Raw genomic sequence first — 20,774 nt, 5'->3', positions numbered from 1 at the left:
GTGGATGGGGCAAGGCGTAAGTGAACTGAACTACAATCCTCCGCTCCCTGCACGATCCCTCCCAATAGTATTACGAGGCACTTCCTTATTGAGAAAAAATTTTGTTGGTATGCGACTTGCTGTTATTGAGTTGGTTGGATCGTGAATCGGCCGACGGCTTTCTCTATTAGTCTTATGGGGTTGAAGTTGGTGGCGCACTGCGATGTCAAAGACCTAGCTACACGTAAGCGTGTTCGGCAGATTGTTATTGAGCAGCTGAGGGGGGGGGGGGTTAATTAGAGCTGAGAGAGCTATGAAGATATAGCCAACGCACATGAACTGAAGTAAGTCTGAGATCCGTCCACGGCAGGTAGGATATATAGTGAGCGCCATGCCCTATATCTATCCAATTCCCGTTCACTATCATTCTAAGAACACTACCTATTTCGCCGGCGCTCGCTAAAACCATTTCTTCTTTACACACTGACTTATCCACGGTTGCCCCAGGACCGGACCCTGATTCCCGTCCCGACTCTCAGAATAACGGCTTCCCTTATGTTTGTTTCTCTTGTCATCTGACTGTTTCATCGCCTAGGTCCTCCGAGGAAGCTCTCACTCCCGCTCTCCAAGCCACCTAGTGGCATAGCACCCTTCATCTCCTCCCTCCTCCCGATGATCGCTCCCGGATGTACCACGTTGAAGACCACCATGACGCCGAGCATGAGGGCCGCATCGAAAATGTAGATGTACACCTCGGTGCTCATCAACTTGCCATCGTGGCCCCCCGCAAACTCGAAGATGCGAAAGACGGACCGGATGAAGATCAGGAGGCTCGCAGCGTAGAGGGCGTACATGTACTTCTGCCACGGCGCCTCCAGCGCGGCGATGGTCGGGGAGGTGGTCATGCGGCGGTGGAATATCATGGAGGTGATGACGAAGAGGCCGAAGAAGAGGATCTGGAGGACGAGGCCGATGATGACCAGGTTCTTGCCGAGGGCCTGCCGGTCGGCGCTTGCCATCATGGAACCGCCTGTTTAGCGGTTACCTCTCAGTCGTCGCTCTTGGCAGTAACATTTTCATCTCATTTCATTTCACTTCACTTGGATCTGCCAGGGTGGTCTCAGGGAGGAGGGAGAACGTACCGCCGGCCTGCACCAGGAAGCTGAGAGCATCACCCGCCACGAAGATCTTTGTTAACAGGCTCGCTCTGATGGGCGCCATGCTCTCCCCTTGAGTGTATAGGATCAGCCGGCCGAGCACCATGTAGATGCTCGCTGCGAATAGCGAAGGTGGGAGGAGGAGGAGCAGGGTCTGCGTGATGAAGATGCCCTTGCTGTCCATGTTGTAATGGGCGAGGATGCGGGTGATGTAGCCGATCCATTCGAAGAAGCCACCGACGATGAGGGGGATGAAGAAGAAGGTACGTTTGCGGAAGGCTTGCAGGCAGTGGAAGGCGGTGGTGACGAGGAAAAGGACTGTGAAGATTGCAGCAGCTGGGACGGAGGGGTCGTATCTGAGATGGTTAGAAGAAGGGCGTTGAGGAAGTGAGTGAGTGAGGAAGGGAGGGAATTGTACTGGTAATAAGCGAAGGCCTTGTGAGGTGCTGTGCTTGCTGATGCTACTGCTGTTGCAGATTGGGTAACTGAAGGGAGGGTTGAGGAAGCCATAACGAAGTCCGAATAATCTAGCAAACGCAAACAGGTAGAGAAAGATAGGTAGAGAACAATAGAGAAGCCAGCGAACAATTTCGGGAGACAAGCGATGCGCGATCCCTTGACCAAGGGGCAATCCGCTCTACTTGTACTTGCCATCCAAACATAAGTCTAGGGGTGCATCGGATAACACAGCCTCCTCTGATAAGTATCCATTATCCATTATCCTGTCTCACCCTCTATCTGGACAGCAGACCAGAAGAAACCTGCAAGCGAGATGCCGGCGTCAGACTCGGAATGCAAAACATGACCCAGTAGAAGACAATGCAAGAACGTGTTGGCCGTTTGGGCTTGGCACTTGACCGACCAACATCAATTGAAATACTCGGTGAATCGCTTCTGTTCCTCCAATCACCGAGTCTCTCGATAGGATTTGTAGCACGTTGGTGAGAAGGTGGAGGGACAGAAGGAGAGAGGAAGAGGAGGAGCTCGAGCTGGGCCAGGCGGTCCACCACAACAGCCGAAACTCGGTATATTGAGCGGAAGGCCAAGAGGACAAAGGCAGCGGCGGGTAAGATGATATGCAGCGTTCCCGAACGCTTCACTCCGAGATTTTCTGTTTCTTTTTGGAGTTTGTCTTTGTCGTAAGGAGGCTGAGCGGATACGTCGAGGCGATCCGTGGGGTTTCATGCAGGAAGTTAGGTACAATCAATAGCATCATTTTAGTACTGGATAACGGCTGGCAGCTTCTTGATCGCCTTCTGGTGTGCCGTTTGGGGAATGCAGGTCGTGGAAAGAAACCCACCCTGTAGGCTGGAGAAGAGTTCCGATTACATACATTGTTATTAAGCGGCGAAAACATTAGCGGTACGTTTTTTTATAGACTGCATTTTGTTTATGTAATCAATTCTAAAGCACATCTCGATATACTTATACCTATACCCATAACTATACCCATAAACGAACGAACAGAACATACTGTACTATATTGTATTGTACAAAACAGTGATCTCTCCTTTGTCCACCATACTACATAGATCCCCAGATCCCCACTCATCTATCATCGTTCTACCCATCCATATCCACACGCAGAAAAAAACGCAAGCACACCTCCCGGCCAGCCAGCCGATATATCGTACATCACTCTCCCTTGTTCTCAAAAGAACCCAAATCCTCACGCTTGACCTCCATCATCCCGCCTAAGCTCAGCTAGGCCCCCCCGCCCTCTGACTCTCTCTCAGCTCCCTCTCCCCCAGAGCCAGCCCCGGAGCCAAGCCCAAGACTCTGCTGGACACCTTCCCGGACATCACACTCCTTCATCACAACATGTACCACCTCATCCCCATCTCCGTCTTCACCCTCAACCATGAGCCCATCCACCTCCTCCTCCTGCTCTTCCTCCTCATCATCATCCTCCAAGCTCGTCCTTCTCTTCGCCTCTGTCGTAACACTCAACCTCCTTGTCCCAAACCCCTTTCCAAAGCCCCGGCCGAAATCTGGTCTCCCATTCCCACTTCCGTACGCCTGGCCATGACTCGCCTCGACGTCCCGGAAGGACTTGACAGCGTGGCCGTAACCGCCATCGCTGTCATCGTCATCGCTGCTGTTGCTGTGACCATCATCGCTCTGTACCTCGTCGGTGTTAGCAAGCGCTTCACTACTCCCACTGCCACCACCACTACCACTACTGCCACTCAAGTCTCCGCCGCCATCATCGCTGTCTCTGGTACTTGTGCTCGTGCTCTTGAGCTTGAGCTTGGGGGAGGTGGCGCCAAAGGGCCACATTGAGGGAAAGCTCTTGCGTCCGAGCCCGACGCCAATACCAAGGGAGACGGGGGAGGGGTGGAAGGTTGTGGAAGGGAGAATGACGAGTGTGTTTGCTTGTGCTTGTGCGTGTTTCTTTCCCACAGCAACACCACCAGCGCCAATTTCCCTTTCCTGATTTTCTTCTTCCTCTCCTTCCACTGATGAGGATGACGACGAAGTGACATGACGTGAAGTTGGGGCTGGATGTGAGCTTGGTATATGGGTATATGCATGTGCAGGGGCGGAAGAAGACGTAGACGCGTCGGAACGAGGAGCATCGAAATCAGTGCTGGGGAAACCCACATTTCTTCCCCCTTCCCCTTGCCCTCCCCCTCCCTTGCCCTCCCCCGCCAGCAAGCTGTGCGAATCCACACCACCGATGCTAAAATCGCCCTCATCTCCATCAGAGTCATCATCATCTTCATCGGTCGCGAACGGGTTCAGGCTCCTCTGATGCTCCTGCTCCCCATCTCGATCTAACTCACCGCCGCCGTTGGCAGCAACCGCATCAGCGTTCTGCTTGCTATGCAAGGCGAGGCGAGCAGCGAGCTGGCGACGCGCCCGCGAAGGCGGGATGTTGAGGGGAGGGGGCGGTGGTGGAGGGGCGGATGGCGGCTCGAGGTCGGAGGTGGTGGCGGTGGTTGTGGATGGCGTGGAGATGTAGCGGGAGAACTAGTGCAGTTGATCTGTTAGTAAAAGATTTTATACAGTGCTACGTTTCTGGTACTGGTGATTGTAAACATGAAGATTCACAACTATAAGAAGGCACTGAGCTGAGTCCCGCGCTCAATGGAGCAGGGCTGTTCGAAAAAAAACTGTGGTGGATTTTTGGAACCGGCTCAAGTCTCCCGATATTGACAAGAACGCCAGACCAGAAAGCGGCCACAATGAGAAGAAGGAAAACAGACGATGCCCCAGAAACCCCGAAGCAACATAATGTACAAGAAGACAAACACACACAAGCAGAGCTCGGTTTACTCATCGCGGACGCTGCCCTCGGGAAACAAGGGGGTCTCGCGGTCGAGCTGCTCCAGGTATTCATAATCGACTTCTTCGTCGTCAAACTTGTTAAGATTGGGAGCTGGAGGAACAGATTGACCCACTTCAGCTGCGCCACCACCACCACTTCTGCTTCCTTCCTCATCGTTGTCATCATCCATCTCGTCGTCTTCTTCATCGCTCGAGCTTCCAAATCCACTTAGGAGAGTTCCGCCGCTGAGTGTGAATGTTGATGTGCCGTTACCGTTTGCGAGGTCGATACTGTCCAGCCCAACCGAGCCATTGAGGCCTGCATCTGCTAGTGCGGATGAAGCTCCGCCGAAGTTACTTGCCGCGTTGACTGCGTTCATGACTGCTTGCCGCGGTCCAACTGACATATCGGGTCTGACTCCACCAAGAATGGCATTGTCTCGTTCTCTCGTTTCCGCAAGAGTGACCTCTACGTACGTCACCCACTCGCCGTTCATAACCTTGTCCAATACAGAATCCGATAGCAACTCGGGCGGATGGCGTTCGGTGAATTTGACAACCTCTTCAGCGATGAGTGTAAGGTGGCCCATGTACCCTAATCGCATCCTGCTCTTGGCTTGTGCCTCGTCACTCTTCTTCTGCCCATCCACAATGCGCATTGTGATGTCTCCAGTCTCGAAAAGGTCAATAGCTAGGGATCGATTGAAGCCACGGTCCATAGGCCCATTAAATACTTGTTGTACAACGTCATAGACGACATTATGGAGAAAGTTGTTCCAAGGGAATCGAAAGAAGAAATCCTGCGGAGGTTAATAAGAAAATTTTCCAAATTTCCGTGCAGACCTACTAAAATTGTTGGAACAACTTTGTGCTCAACAAATTGCATCTTGAGGAAGTCACCCACAACTGGTGCTGCTTGTGCATCTTCTGGTAAAGATTGATGACTGTGTTCATCGGTGTTGCCCATCAAGATCGAATCGGAACTATCACCAGCTTCTCCCATGGTCGTGTCAAGACTTTCCATGCCCTGGTTCACTTCAGCCGTGGGAGGTTGGACTGAGTCCTCTACAACCTCGGCCTTCTTTACAGACAAAGGTGCAGGCTTGTCCTCTGGATGTGCCACAGATTCCATTGCGTCTGTTACTGGAGTCTCTTCTGCTGCCGGTGACTCATCTTCAGCTGGCTTCTCTTCTTCCTTAGGAGGGCTGTCAGAGGACTCCTTTGGGGACTCGGGTGAAGGTCTGCTTAGACCAGTGGTCGAAGCTTCGCTCTCTCCTGTGTTCGTGTCAACCGAAGGGGGTGTGGAGTTCATGGTTGTGTCTTGATGAAGTTCGAGCAAGTCTACTCGTTGAGAAAGCTCCTTGGTAGGCGAAAGAGGCATCACTGCCATCTCGGGATCATCCAGGTGGGGCGTGTAATCGGTTTTTAATCGGGGAGAACTCAGGGGCTCGTCAACAAATTCGTCGTCATCCTTGTCCATAAATGAGAGGGGCGTAACATTCGTAGTAGGGGTAAGAAGATCCTCTCCCGGCTCGGGCTTTTCATCAAAATCATCCTTCGCGTCATCCCCGAGATCCGCTGCGTGAGTGACCTCCTCAAATCCATCATCATCAGACGCATTCTGCACTTCCAGCTTTCTTGATCCGTCCGGTGACCCAAGACGAGTAAGTATTGAGGATTTCATCGTTAAGTCATCACTCGAAAGCCCAGATTGGCTTCCGGAAGTTCCCAGCTTGCCTTCAGCCCTCAGTTTTTCTCTCTCCGCATCCCGATTCCTAACAAATTCCTCGCTACCTACCTCGTTCAGCAAGCCCATATTGCTGCAATGTAGGAGCTCCGCCATCAATTCACAAGTCTTGAACCTGTCGAAGCCCAGAGGCTCGATCTTGCCGCCGAAGGCTGCGTTCAATTCCTTTCTTCTAATAGTAACTGGGCCATCTCCACCTCCAATCGTGTGATTGGGGCTCAAAATCAGCTCCATGAAATCCGGAACTCGTTGAGCGAACATGCGGAGCAGCGTACCCAGATATATGGGGTCCCGACTCGAAGGGGTCGGATTGGCTTCTACACCAACATCTGGGTCGTAATCGGAGTTGTTCTTCCTGATAACTTCGATAACGATACCCACTCCCACAGTAAGAGGATTGCCGCCCTTAAGCATATCAGAAATCAACTTCTCGACACAAGATTGGGAGACGAGCTGACGCGTTAGTTCGTTCGGACCTATACAAGACTGCTCGTTTTGGGAAGCATTTGCGGAAATGGTGATGATGGCTTTCATAAAGTCTCCTGCGGATGTTTGGGTCGCCCATGAGTGCTCGGAGGACAAGAAAGAAAGGAGAATCGGCATCAAATCTTGCGAGTGCAGCCACTGCAGTGCGTTGTCAGCAAATAGTCCAAGTTCCTGAGACAGACATTCATACGTCAACAATTCCCTGGCCGCCCTCGGCTTTCTCTAAGCTTATGATCTTCAGAAGCAGATCCATGACCATGGGCGAGTCCACATGCTGGAGCATGTTCTTGACGACTCCATCGAGAGACCTGAAGAGGTCGAGCATTTCCTCCGTCTTCTTGTCGAGCAGAGATTCGTTGACCTTGGTAAAATAGCTGGCCTGGAGAGGATCGAGAGGCGGCGATGACTTCAGAAAGCCCCAGAATTTGCGTAGAAGAGCCTGATTCTCCGGTATCTCTACCAGGGACTCGCTTATCGACCAATTGTCCGAAGACAGAATCTCTGCAGCAACGTAGGCATACCGAGTCCGCTTCTTTTCCCTCTCAGCCCCATCGTCTTCGAGGGTCGATCGGATCGGAGATACATCGCGGTTCTTTCCTCTCGGTTCGAATTCATCCTCTGTGTCCTCCGTAGCCTCGGTATCTGTATCTTCAGCTACCAAAGTCTCGGGCTTTGGCGCTACCACGTATTCCAGCAGCCTCCCCAGAGTCTTGCCCTCACGCAGATATTCCAGGAGCTTTGAGTTGCTTTGCTTGAGCTCCTGTATCAGATCGCTCTCATCCAGCAGCTCCTCTAACGTAACATCGGGCTTGTCGAGAAGAGTATCGATGGCGGAGATGTTGGCGTATCCGCCAAATCGCCAAAACATGTTGACTTATGTGACGGCGCTCGTCCGCCGGCGGTAGTACGGCAGCGAGTCGACGTGCGAGGCGTTTCTACAGACAAAAAAATGCTGGAAATTGATCATGCGAGTCTAACAAAAGTCGTAAGGGTCATTCGGAAGCAGCCAGAATAGGATATGCTGGAGAAGTAAAGGCGGTGTCGCAAAGCAGAAACAATCTATGTATGCTTTGATTATGGTGGTGAGGACGAAAATTCGGTCGCAGAGTGACTGAGAAGAAGAGAGTCAGCTACGATCCATGCCCGAAATGGTCGGATCAAGTAAGGTGAGGTGAGGTGAGGCGAGGAGAGGTAAGGTAGAGTAAGGTGAGGTAATGTAGATAGTGTAGGTACTGATGCCTCAAATGTCCGGCATGCAGCCTTTCGCGAAGCAGAGCGAAGCAAAGCGTTCTGCGCGAGTCGCAATGTGGGGGAAGAGGGGATAGAGCGCAGGCCCAAGGAAAGGGGAAAGAATTAGGACATACGAACAACAATCGAAGACGATGAGGTAGTGTGCTGAGTTGTATTATTATTGTACAGGAGAAGTTCGGGCGGCGGATGGGTGAGGTCGAGCCGGGTGCCTTGAAAGGTGGGAGTGTAGTTGTTGTTGTGGGTGGGTGGGTAGGTACGGTAGGTAGGTAGGTACCGGTAGGTATGGGGGTGATCGGGTCTAGGTTGAGGCTCAAGGGTATCGAGTCGCTTTTGAGGCGCTAACGTGAGCTAGTGATTGGGTATGGGTATCAATATCAAAAAAAAAAAAAAAAAAAAAAAAAAAAAAAAAATAATTTGACTTCAAAGAAATGGGCATTCTAAACTAGGCTTACAGTGGGATTTAAACACGCTATGCCTTGAGTTCTGATCTGCCTCGTCAAAGGTCGAAATGCTGAATTCCTGAGCTTGATCCCAATGTCCATCCGGACATGGACCCAAAACGTGACATCCCGGTCGGAACCACAGCCTCGTGCCCGCAGCCTTGCCGCTCCGGCAAGGACATCTACGGAGTGTAGAAGCAGACCATCAGGTACGTAGCAATTTACGTATCGATCGATTTACCGACCTACCTTACATCTCCATCCACAGCAAAGCAAGAACAAAGCAAAGCAAAGAAAAACACATCGAACTATACCAAACTACGCCGAACCAAAACAATCCAAAACCACAACCCTATAAAACCACCCTGCGACACTTGAGCCTCGTCGTCTGACAGCCTCGAGGAACGTCAACTGTCAAACGCCTACCCTACCCTATTCCAGCCCACCACGAATTATACCTCCCAGCGCAGTGCGATCAGAAGTACGGCATACTATATCCAAGACCTTCTAGAATCCATCTTGTTAGCTGAGAAAGCCCGTCGTCATACCTCGTGGCACCGTCCGTCCTACCGAGCATAGAGGGGCGACACGATTCGCGCAGACCATCGCGATCCTAAGGCAGAACAAACACGGGATAGAAGAAGAGATATACAAACACCAAGATGAACAGACTCTTCGGTGCAAAGAGCTCAGCTCCCAAACCCAGCCTCAACTCCGCTATCTCAAATGTATTTAATGCTCCTCTCCTCTATGCTTCCGCACCCACCCCATCTAACGTTCCCAGGTCGACGACCGCGTCTCTTCTATCGACGTCAAACTAGCTGCCATCAACGCTGAGCTCACCGGCTACCAGACCAAGCTCTCCAAGATGCGCGATGGCCCGGGAAAGACAGCCATCCGGCAAAAAGCCCTGAAGGTCCTGCAACGCCGCAAGATGTACGAAGCCCAGCGCGACCAACTGCAGCAACAATCCTGGAACATGGAGCAAGCGGGCATGATGCAGGATAACCTTAAGAACGTCATGACGACTGTCGACGCCATGAAGCAGACCAACAAATCCCTCAAGCAGCAGTACGGGAAGATTAATATCGACAAGATTGAGCGCATGCAGGACGAGATGGCCGACTTGATGGATATCGGGAACGACATCCAGGAGAGCATCAGCCGAAGCTATGATATTCCCGAGGATGTAGATGAGGCGGAGCTGGATGCCGAGCTGGAGGCGCTAGGCGAGGAGGCCGAGTTTGAGGGCTTCGGCACCGAGAGTACGCCGAGCTTCATGGTCGACGAGGTACCGCAATTCATCGATGAGCCGCCGCAGAAGGAGGGCCAGGTAAAGGAGGTTGCTGGATAGGGCTTTGGAGGATGACGGTGTGGAGTTCGGAGTTTAGGGCGTTGGGATTCGGATTTCGCATCGACATGTGACGAATACAAATTGAGATTTTCCGACAGAACAGAAGACAAGTCGAGAGTAGCGCAGGGCCTGTAGTCGTGGACGCTGTTCTCTTCTAGCCAGCCAGACCTCTTTCTGATTCTGCTACAGTGAAGCGCTGTAGCTCAGTTAGTACTCCCAGGGAAACCTCGTATTGATTTGCGACTGTGGAAAGGATGACAACATTTTCAAACATCTGAGAATTATTTCACGATGGAACGGGCTTGAAGTAGATCTAGAGCCCACTTTTGAGCATTACGCTGCCGTGAGTGGAGTAGTAAGGGGCATATGACATTGAATGCTCAGTGTAACCTCTTCCGCAGAAACGCACGCTCGCACGGGACTGTTGCTTCTTGCATAGCACTGCATTGTATTGCATTCTATTGATCGATTGCTCAACTAGCCTAGGCAGATAGCTACAGCCGCCCTCTCCCTCCCGGGTCCTTCCTTTTCTTGCGATTCTCTGTCGCATGGTAGGTAGATAGCTAGCTAGCTAACTAGCTATCTCATTTAAGCATTTGAGCTTGAGTACCAGACTGTAATCTCAGCTTAGCTTAGCTGGATTAGGTAGTAAGTGGCTCACCAAGATACATCTGATATCTGATATCTACCTATACATACAAAAGAGGAGGAAGGGAACCACGACAATCGTTACCAACCAACCAACCAGCTCACCTGCTGGCTTCTTTTTTACTTGCTTATCGGGGAGAGGAGAGATAACGCGATTCATAGCAGGAGAAACGATCATTCAGGGTTAAAGCGACGACAGATGATAGACTCAGGTATGCGCTTTACTATATACATTGACTACGCAATTGATTGATTGTTGGTTGTTGAATCTAGAGCCGAGATGATGGGTTGAGGAGATGGATTTGACTGATCCTACTGCAGACGTACGTACGTACATGTACCTTACCAGCGCAGGGTTAGCCGAAAACTCGGTAGCCGCGCTCAGACAAGCATCAACAATCGCAGATAACTTGGATTCTTTGACTGCCTATCGTAGCCTACTAAGAGCGGACTTCGTCGAGGAGTATGGTCGGTTAGATTTCAACGCTTGACTGAACGACAGTGAAATACATCCATGTCTCCTTCCGACTCACATTTGCAGCTCGTACTCAAACGCCGCAAACATGAAGGGAGCTACGCCCTTGAGATCGTTCTGGAAGATCGGTATCGAGACGTAGTACTGCCAACAGTCAGCTAGCCAGCCCGCTTACTGATACGTCGAGCAACAGAGAGACGGAGCAAGGATCCTTACCTCGAAGGTCCCATTCGAGCTCAAACTCCCCGTCTGGACGGCCCAGTCCAGATCCACCCCCCCGTGCGGCTCCGCCTCCGAGACAAACGTTTCCGTCATGAGTGCGTAGCCCTGCAGCGCCGAGCGCTTGTACCTTCCCCCCTTGATATAGCCCAGACGCAGCGCCTTCAGCAGCCCGTACACGAACATGCTGGTCCCCGTGCTCTCGACGTAGTTTCCCGGCTTCCCCTCCCAGCCGGGCGTCATGACGACCCACCAGCCCTTCGTCCGCGGGTCCTGCGCCGCGACGACGGCGTCGGCGACCGACTGCAGGTATCTCAGGAGGCGGGCCCGGCCGGGGTGCGAGGCCGGGAAGTAGTCCAGGGTGTCGACCAAGGCCATGATGTACCAGCCGACGGCACGGCTCCACACGTGTGGCGCCGCACCGGTGACGGGATCGGCCCACACGGCTCTCTTGGAGAAATCAAAACCGTGCACGGGGAGGCCGAGAGTCGCTCTGTGGGACGTGGTGCCCGCGTCGATGAGATCGTACTGGTTGGCGATGTCGTCCCAGGCTGTGGTGTTGCCGTGTTCGAATTTGGATGCCCAGCGTGCGTAGAAGACGTCCAGCATGTAGATCCCGTCCTGAATTTCTGCGGTCAGCTGAGTCGGAACGCAGGAAGGTCTGTCTGTCTGGGCCGTCTCAACAGTGTTTTGCGTACCAGCCACATTTGGTTCACGTAGTCCGGATAGCGATGAAAGAAGCCTCCGGCTGCTGTTCGTCTGGAGCTGTCGATTTGGTCTTTCAGGAGCTGGGCTGCTTGCAAGTAGATATCCTTCCCGGTCGCTTCGTAGATGTCGAGGAAACTATGACCGATGCGAATATCGTCAATCGAGTTGCTCCCGTTGTAGAGGACTATGCTTCCATCCCACGCGGGATATAAAAGCATATCAATCTGGCGATTGACGTAGTCTATCCTGAAGTTTTAGCGCGAGTCTTGTTTGTACATTGAGAAGCAGCTACGCCCTAGAAGCGAATGCTCTTTAAACACGGAGCTTGTCGGCTAGAGTGCAGGAAGAATTGAAATTTGTTCACCCAAGTACTTCGCATCGCCAGTCCGATTATAAGCCAGCATGACACCGGAATAGAAAGCAGAAGTGGTGTATGCATTCGTCGGAGCAACACCTCGCTTGATTTGCGAATCGGCCATCCATGTCAAATACCTCGTTTCCCCTCTGAACTTCTCCTTCTTGATGCTGTCATCAGGATGATAAGTCATCCATGCTCGGGGCAGAGTGATAGACGCCGATACCCAGGAGGCAAGCAGTGCTGTCCCGAGCAGAAGATGTGACTTCATTTTCTATGACCGAGTGGGAGTGGGAATTTCTCAGCAGCAGAAGGCTAGATGCTGATTCCAGATTCGTCAAGGAAGAGAATAAACGCTCAGCTCAGCCGCGATGTCTATCATCTTGAGGACCTGTTCTCAGGGTAGTAGATATACACTTAAGAAAGAGGGCCACGTACCACCCTCACTTGAATTTTTCCGGCATCGAAGCACGAATCCTCCTCGGTATCTCTAAAGTACTATATGTCGAGATCGTGACGCAGATACCCCGCACCCGCGCAGGATCTTCAGCGTTCACAGCTCCTGTATGAGCCACTTGCACCGTCTGGATCGATGTTCCGCTTCTCGTCGCATATTTCTTCCGGGCCAGCTGCTTTCATTCCTGGAAACAGCTCGGTTAACAGAAATACTAAGATGCGGTTGGAGAGTCGGAGATGCGAGCTGCCCCGACGGACGATTCTATCGCCGCCGGCAAAGCGAGAGGGAAACTGGATTCACATTCTTCGCCGATAGGTTGGCGTGCTGTGTTGAGGAGAGGTCGTTTGGCCGGTCTTCGTCGTAACTCGGGCATGATTTGGCCGGTTTAACGAGGATCCCAGTTGTCAGCCATGTTTTCCTGCCTGCGAATCGAAGTTCGATCAAATCACTTTGGCATGCCAGCCGGGTTTACAATATTTCCAACTTTCTTGATGCTCTTGATATCTCGAATCGTGAGAGGGATGGAGCGATGTTGTTTACATGAAGTCACGTGAGACATCGCCTAGTCAGCCGAAAGGGTTTGTAACCTCATCCGTAGTCCTGCGTCTCAACTTGGGCCTGTCGTTGGACATTGTCGTACCTCGCCGCCACCAAGACCACACCTGGATTCGCGGGGATGAAAGCCATCACTCATAGTCAAATCCGAGAATGAATCGTGCAACTTGCCCAGGTCACCAGCATTCAACCGGAAGGCCGCGGCCTTGCTCAAAGGCATCCATGTGGTTTGTGATCCGTTCATTATCTGCTGGGTGGTTCTGCATATGCCCTGCGCCTGATACTGAAGCCGCTGTCATCTGAAGTTTAGTCCGAAGAACCTGGTTATCTCTAGCGTTGGATGGGCTATCCCAAACGTGGCTTGGACTAGGTAAACCAGAGCAAGTACGAATAGAAAGAGGGAAAATTTTCATCCGAAAACAACAAAAGCCTCGAAGGTTAAAGAATGCCTCTGTTGCAGAAACTTTTTTTGTACCAGGGATCCCCATCTCGGGGACAACGTCAACTTTTGCTCTGGACTCGTCTAGTGAGCGAGGCTTGGCTGCCTCACCTAGCAGTTTCTGTGCCACAAACTGCTATAACCTGAGCATGATGTCCTTACTTGATAGTTTTGTATATTCGAAGCTGCTCAGCTCAGAATTCCCTTGCTGATTTGCTCATGATAAACTCGTCTGAAAGAGAAGCCGAGCATCCAGGACCAGCAACGGACTTTTGTCCGTTGTCCGCTACCCAAAGCCGTGTTACAAAAGCCGAGCACTTCTTTATGAGCGGTACTAGAGACAGCGAAGCGATGCCTGCAAGAAGCGGCCAAGCCCATCAACGGTGGCACACCAACGCCTACATGGTTCATCCCTTCCCGCGCCAGGAGGCACGCTCGCTCAGGATAACGGTTCCCACTTTTTACATATGACATGTTAGATCCTATGATCTTCAAACTTTTACTTGGTTATATCCACAGAAAGAACGAGCCTCAGATCTGCAGGCCCTATTCTATTTTACCGGGTTATATTGAATGCTTGCCGTGGTGCAGTGAAGTGAAGGCTTGAAGGATCGAGGATTAAGCGAAACTGCCTCTTGGCGCTGGAAAAATAGGAGACTACTATGTGAAGGGGCGAGTTGAGACTCTGAAACGAAATTCACCACTTCCCCAAAAGTCGAAGTCACAGGTGTCAAAGACATCTTTTGATTGAGCTGGCCTATGCCAAACGCTCTGGAAAAATTTAATTTACTATAGAATAATGTAAATCACCTTCTCTTAAAACCCCCTTAACGAACCAAACAACCAGGAATGATCACTTTCTCCAGCATCTCCCAGGATGGTCCAGGAAGGATCGATCTTTCTCCAGCATCTCCACGGATGTTCCAGGAAGGATCGATCTTCTTCTAGCATCTCCAGGAGGTGATCTGCTCGTCGTAATCACCGCTGTAGCCCGGTGTCGCTTTGGCCAGGTCATACTCGTAAGACAGCGTAACGCCCCTGTCGTCGCCCTTGTTGTTGCACCCCCGGTACCTTATCGTCGCAACTCGGTTAGTAGGTGTTTCCAATCCAAGCAGAATTTAACATCTCCAAGAAGTGATCTGATCATCGTATTCGGGGGCACGGGGGTCGCCGCCTGGGAAAACCCAGGACAGATCGTAGTTGTAGTCGACGGTGAGACCTCTGTCGTCTCCCTTCTCGTTGCAATTGAGGTACCTGGACACCATCAGTACTTCACTTGAATATACTAATAGTAAGACCTGGTATGGGAGGTCTGAAATAGGGTGGATTGTGGAGCACGTACTTGTAGAATTGGCAGTTGCCGCCAGTGTTGGTGGAGATGGAACTGACGTTGTTGTTGTACAAGTCGGAGAGAGCGGTAGAGTTGGGGCCGTTGAAGCTGAAGTAGGAGGCTACATAGAGGATATCAGTACCCTGCGCGATCAAGATTTCCCCCGGGGTGGCACGACTCTGGGGGGGGATTGCTCCGTACCGCAAACTCCTGGGGGAGCTCCCAGGGAAATGCATGGGTCTCTGAAGCCGGGGTTTATGCACTGCGGAGGGGCGTGAGGTTAGCGTACAATCACTTAACCACATCTCACCGGGCTCTGGAGTACGCGGCTCTGCAGAACCACGGGCGATGGGCACTCGGGCAACTGTCGGGCGACTTACCTGCAAGACGAAGATGAGACCATCTTGGAGAGTGGTGTTGCGGTCAGGGCTGGGCTCCTCTTGACGCTTCTCCAACCCGTCCAAGACCATGGTTTTGACGGTCGGGTCGACGAACCTGTCGTAGGCAGGTGTGTTTTCGATGGAGGGGGACAATCTAGGAACGAACTCGTTGCTCATCTGGGTGCGCGTGGCGAGGACTCCAGGAGCCAGAGCAGCGAGTGAAGCAGCGAGTGTGAGGAACTTCATCTTGACGGTTGGGAGTGTGGTAGTGAACGCGTGGAGAGATGTGGTTGAGTGGAGTGTCGAAATAGCTGAGGTGGATTGCTTGTTCTTATACCTGGACAAGTACCCAGTAGCAGAAGCACCGAATACTAAGTAAGGATCCGGAAACTTAGAGCTGGACGCTAGCGATTGGCCCTCTCGAATAAACTTCACGATCAGCGGGAAGTTCGGATGGAGTGACGCTCGTGCTCCTTGCGGAGCATTGCAGTGATGAGCGAAAAGTATATTTTGTGCTGTCTTCTTGATTGTTGTGCAGCTCAGGGGAACAAGGCTTTGAGTTTTTCAAATTGCATCGCGTCTCCGTTGAAGAAGGAAGTTTCGGAGCCGAGTCCGAGGGCTGAGTTAGAGTTTACTCGGCTCCGACTTTTCTTCCATTATGTCACAACTAGTACAACTACAACTACTACTACATGGGTACTCTTTTTGGAGAATACCACCACCTCCTTGTAAACAGAGGACAAACAATCTTGTGCGGTTCACGCAAACGAAATGAACTTCTGATCCGGAGGGAGTGACTAGCTGCGTGCTCGCGTAAATGGTTTCACGCGAACAACGGAACGCATGGGATCTAGAGGATATACGCGACACACATACTCCGTACAATCTCATCAGAGATATATTTACGAGATTCACCTATTTCATACTAAGTACCGGTTACAGTCCAAATAGCGAGTCCACAAATAATCCCTTGTGCCTAGACCCGAGGTGACGTTTGATCCTTTCGGCGAGTGTCCGTTCTACGTAGTAGATTCAACACTTATACCACAGTGTACTTTTAGAAGTACGTAAGTAGCAACACTATAGCCGAGGCTGGGAAAAGTCTTATTCGTAATAAATACAAGAGCCTTAATCCCTACATGATGTCTGATCTCCGCAGAGATTTACGGAGCACAAGTCCTCTTAGCTTCTCCTTATCCTTTTACGCAGCACAGCAGCCAACCAGCTCCGTCAAGCCTTGTATCAGGATGATCACTATTTCGGCATATTTGTTGAAGCGGCACTGAAGCAAGGGTTTCTATTTACTACTACATCTGAGCCTGAGTCTTACTGCCGGCATGTTTTACTTTGCCTAGGATGATGACGTTAATGTGTTTTAACATAATTATCACATATAATTAGTTATTTTTTTGAGAGGAATTATTTTTTGAGCGGAAATAGATGATGGAACGCAACGTAGAACAAAACATCAAAGCACGTTCGTTTGACAGGACGTTCGGCTACGAAGGCAATCGAATCGAAGTTGCGGAGCTACGGAGTCCGTATGCACCTACCTCCCCCCCACTTAAAAAAGGAACTTCGAAAGTACTACTACGTACGATTTCATAAGGGCTTTCACCAGAGGCTTAGCCAATTAACTTTTAGAGATTTAGCTCTGAAAAGTCTCTTGTGGCAAGTCCAGCGCTAATTGATCTGTTCAATGCAGTTGACCAGGCCATGCCGTTCGACGTAGTACTGTACTTATAGTACGATTTGCAAAGTTAGACCGGGTCCAGCTTTATTTCTAGATTCGTACACAAGTCCGTAATATTGAAGTTTTTCAGTCTCTCACCCGGCAACGATTACAACTACTACTACTTCGTATGCGAAAGCAATCGTCGATTTCCCGGCCCCCTATTCTTAGCCCCACACGCCACCAACCCCCTCGACGATCAATGGTAGCGGTCGCTGTGGCTGGTACAACTCCCCCTTAAGTATAAGCGGGTGCCTTACGTGGCGATTGCGCCTTTGCGCCTTGTGGGAAGCGAACTCTTGTTTTGGTCAGGCCATCGATCGGGCTTACAGCCAGGCCGAAGGGATCGCATTCACTATCCACAAGTAATCCGCAGAAGAGAGGGTAAATCCATTCTGTATCGACCCATGCCAGCCAGCGATCGAACCACCGATTCAAGCCATTTTAAACCTCGGTTCCTAGTCCAGATGGTTTGCACGTAAACACAAACAGAGTTTCTGCCCGCAGGAATGCGCGTTGTTTACTGTTGCTCGGTCAGAGCGGCTGGTCTCCAACCCAAACAAACCACTTCGCATCACGTCGAGTCATAAATCTGTATCCGCAAGCTCCATCCCTCAGGAATTGCCATAGAAACCGATAATCGAATGCTCCACGACGTAACAACCTCCACGAGATCCTTGAGATATATTCGCCTTTTCATACTGAATGTGAACTTCAGAAGCGAACGTGTAGCCTTTCTGCCGCACTTCGTATAGGTGAGTTACACTTTTCGAAAAACACGAACGCTAAAGAATCCCAGCGCGAAAAATTACTTTCAGTGGGATAAGGAAGGCAAAGGGAACCGCCAAAACACATACTACAACAGCAGGTTTTCGCTGGTGGTCAACCCACTCGACAGCTGATCTGCCGATCTGAGGTTTGTGCAAGGCAAAGCGAACAGGAGGCCCAATTCTCCTCAATCCGTGCTCGTACGTGGCGTGGGCGCCAGCATCTGGTGCTATAACGCACATGATAATAATGAACGAAGCTTTTCAGTTCTGATATATCACATCTGACAACCACAGTTCCGTCCACCCCTTCTTTGCACGTAGTACTACTACATCTCTCATGTGCTCTATCCAAGCATGGGTAATGAGTTCTGTTGAAGGAAGCGGATGGATCTGGAGGATGGAACAGACTTCAATGTTCTTGAAATCCTCAACCCTAGGTTTATGTGCATCTGCAGCACACTTGACCCTATCTGATGTGTACCTTTCATCACCTCCCATGTATACCTTCGGTCCATCCCCAACTCTTGTGATCCATCACAAATCATCTAGGTGCGTAGTGCGTAGTACCTGCATCTACTGTCAGAAGCGAACCTAGGAATTGTTTAAGCTCAATTCAGACAAGTCTTGATCAATGTAGCCAAGGAAGTTAGGTGGTAGAATTGTGTTGTCGAAATTCAATTCCGAAGGGAAAGTCAATGCCAGAGGGAGGTCTTTCAAAGCGCTCCTCCCTGACGCCACCATGTTGCCAATCACCTGCCGAACACTGTTTGCCGACGGGCGACGATCGCGTTGGCGTGGAAAGCAATCCAGCGCACACATCTGAGTCTCTCCCGCTCAGATGTCAACTTTCAATACCTAGTAGGTACCTATTACAATCGGCTCGTCGAATCTCCCCGCGGCCAGCTGTGGTAATAAGCCTGCCCAGCAGCAGTGAGCCGCGCCTCTGGTAGCCAACCGAGAGAGCCGGAGAGGAAGTCAAGAAAAACCATCCTTGTCGTCTCCCCTTAGATTCGTGGCAAGAGACTGCAAGTTTTCTCCCCTTAGGTACCGCCGGTAGTAGGACAAGCCCCTTTTATTTTCCTAGAACAAGTTCGTTAGCACAGCCAGGGAGGAGGGTTTCGTGACCTGCCGTCAAGATCCCAGTACTTGCTTGCCCTTGTGAGGACTTCGGATGGTGGCGGGCCAAGGAGGGCGGTCATGGCTGCAAGAGGGCGGGCGTCATTCAGCTCTTCTGAATTCTTGTCGTCGATTCCAAATATAACTCCGGGCTCACGAAAGTCTCAGGACTCGTGTGAAAGGGCGTTAGGCTACAAAAAAATGAGTTAATTATAGGACGGAGGGGGGACAGATTTTCCATACCAAGAGCCGTAAACTCCACGTCGCCACGGCATCGTTCAGGGGCTTGGTATGGAACGAGCACAGCATTGCCACCGTGTTTGTTGCCTATGCGTGCGTGCCCGAAGTTACTGATGACGAGAGCGCTTGCGCTATCCAATATGTACCGTGAGGCATAGATCATAGTATCGCCAACCTGCTTCTTCGCAGATGGACTACGGATCTCGTCCTCTTTTACCTTGGGAAGAATCGAATCGTCAAGAACAGCAATACGCAACTGATTCGAGCGGAGATCTAAATGGCTCCTTTGTCACAGAACTATCATAGATCCGCGTCTCTAAGGGTAGGTGCGAATTTGTCTGTTTGGGTCACATCTGCTTCGTGGAGGAAGTTTAGCCAAGAGAGTACTTGGTCAAGAGCTCTTCGGACAACGCTTCAAGCAAAATTTTTATCCTTATGCAAGTCCTGCAAAGCCCTTACACTTATGCTTAGAGGTGCCATAACGAAAAAGTCGTGTTCGCTATTGCGGCTCTTCATATTAAATGAGTCTTTTGAGCTGTCGGACGTGAAACCGACCGGAGTGCTCTTTAGTGATGCGGGCCAAATGATTGAAGACCTGAAGCTCCTGATTATAGTTCAGGGTGTTGAGATGCGCATCTATCACCAAATACGACCGCGCTCGGAACTGAAGCAAGAGATGTTTAGCAATGAGATAATAGAAATCGGAAGGATATTTAAATAACTGAGATCGCGGCACAACCGCACAATCAAGCTTGCTCCGACGACCTGGTAGCGGTCCTTTCAGACCTCGCTAATCCGCACAGGGTAATAGTGATCGCAGTTGTAAAAGGGGAGTCGCTCCTCCTCCACTGTTTGAGACGGGTCAGTGACCTCAAACCCGGTTGAGTGAAACGCACGAGCTGGAAGGGGAGGAGCCAATATCACCTGGTCCGAGTACGGCTGCGAGGCCATGGATGGCAGGCAGACCGTATGATGCGGCGAGGAGATTAATCGAGGAAACGGTTTCGGTGACGGAAACCGACACCAGAGGCGCGCCGCGGACATTTTTACACGGGACGGAAAATCGCTCTATCCCTACCTTACTCGTCGGGGACCTGTCATTCTTGTCCAGTTCATCCGACCGGCCCTGCAAGTCGGAACCACCACGGCGGGACACCTACCGGTAGCAAGCCCGGACCCGCTGACTAAAAAAAAACACTGCTATAAAAATCCGTGTGGAAGAGATTGAGATGTGTCTATCCATTGCACGTTAAACATGTTGGTGTTTGTAGCGAGGAGGAGTTCACTGCAGGACTAGCTAGCGCCTTGACGCCAACAGAGGCGCTAAAAGGTCCTTCCTCCTAAGGCCTCTTGCCCCTCTTCAGAAATGCTCAGCTGCTATCGATCTTACCATGTCGCAATCAGGTCTCCAAACCTCGTCTTATCTATCCATTGCAAGTTAAAACACTGCGATGCCGTAAAATCATAGCGAAAAACTGTCTTAGATAATCAAACACTACCTGTCCGTCTCGAACATCCCAACATCCACGACTCCAATAACAAGAAAATAAAAAATTTATATATACATAAAAAAACTGAAGCTTTACACCTCGTCAGGAAATATTGGGTTCTGTTATTTTACCACAGGGAATCTTTATTGAATGTAAGTGAGCAGTGTAGAAAATGT

At 50.9% G+C, this 20,774-nt stretch overlaps 5 protein-coding genes across 5 annotated transcripts; 1 reads left to right on the top strand and 4 right to left on the bottom strand.

Annotated features, from left to right (window-relative positions):
- Nucleotides 1–563: 563 nt before the first annotated feature.
- Nucleotides 564–1,646, bottom strand: L3040_008079 (uncharacterized protein; the record flags this gene model as incomplete). The annotated part of the gene is made up of 3 exons (XM_007291930.1): nucleotides 564–1,009; nucleotides 1,122–1,492; nucleotides 1,555–1,646. The coding sequence occupies 3 exons, from the start codon at nucleotides 1,644–1,646 to the stop codon at nucleotides 564–566; spliced, it is 909 nt and encodes a 302-aa protein (XP_007291992.1).
- A 1,194-nt stretch (nucleotides 1,647–2,840) lies between these two features.
- L3040_008078 (uncharacterized protein) lies at nucleotides 2,841–7,507 on the bottom strand (the record flags this gene model as incomplete). The annotated part of the gene is made up of 4 exons (XM_066154800.1): nucleotides 2,841–4,109; nucleotides 4,541–5,206; nucleotides 5,254–6,777; nucleotides 6,830–7,507. 4 exons carry the CDS (start codon nucleotides 7,505–7,507, stop codon nucleotides 2,841–2,843), a joined length of 4,137 nt encoding a protein of 1,378 aa, XP_066010694.1.
- Nucleotides 7,508–8,992: 1,485 nt separating this feature from the next.
- On the top strand, nucleotides 8,993–9,684 carry L3040_008077 (uncharacterized protein; the record flags this gene model as incomplete). Its single annotated transcript, XM_007291932.1, has 2 exons — nucleotides 8,993–9,058; nucleotides 9,115–9,684. The coding sequence occupies 2 exons, from the start codon at nucleotides 8,993–8,995 to the stop codon at nucleotides 9,682–9,684; spliced, it is 636 nt and encodes a 211-aa protein (XP_007291994.1).
- A 1,177-nt stretch (nucleotides 9,685–10,861) lies between these two features.
- Nucleotides 10,862–12,360, bottom strand: L3040_008076 (uncharacterized protein; the record flags this gene model as incomplete). Its single annotated transcript, XM_066154799.1, has 4 exons — nucleotides 10,862–10,951; nucleotides 11,024–11,647; nucleotides 11,725–11,980; nucleotides 12,107–12,360. The coding sequence occupies 4 exons, from the start codon at nucleotides 12,358–12,360 to the stop codon at nucleotides 10,862–10,864; spliced, it is 1,224 nt and encodes a 407-aa protein (XP_066010693.1).
- A 2,298-nt stretch (nucleotides 12,361–14,658) lies between these two features.
- On the bottom strand, nucleotides 14,659–15,496 carry L3040_008075 (uncharacterized protein; the record flags this gene model as incomplete). The annotated part of the gene is made up of 4 exons (XM_007291934.2): nucleotides 14,659–14,794; nucleotides 14,883–14,991; nucleotides 15,072–15,132; nucleotides 15,251–15,496. 4 exons carry the CDS (start codon nucleotides 15,494–15,496, stop codon nucleotides 14,659–14,661), a joined length of 552 nt encoding a protein of 183 aa, XP_007291996.2.
- Nucleotides 15,497–20,774: the final 5,278 nt, after the last annotated feature.

The sequence above is a fragment of the Drepanopeziza brunnea genome (assembly GCF_022702325.1).
Source record: "Drepanopeziza brunnea f. sp. 'multigermtubi' strain 214-2 chromosome Unknown ctg14, whole genome shotgun sequence".
NCBI lineage: Eukaryota > Fungi > Ascomycota > Leotiomycetes > Helotiales > Drepanopezizaceae > Drepanopeziza > Drepanopeziza brunnea.
The sequence above is the reverse complement of the archived record's forward strand: the minus strand, read 5'-3'. Positions and strand labels throughout refer to the sequence as shown.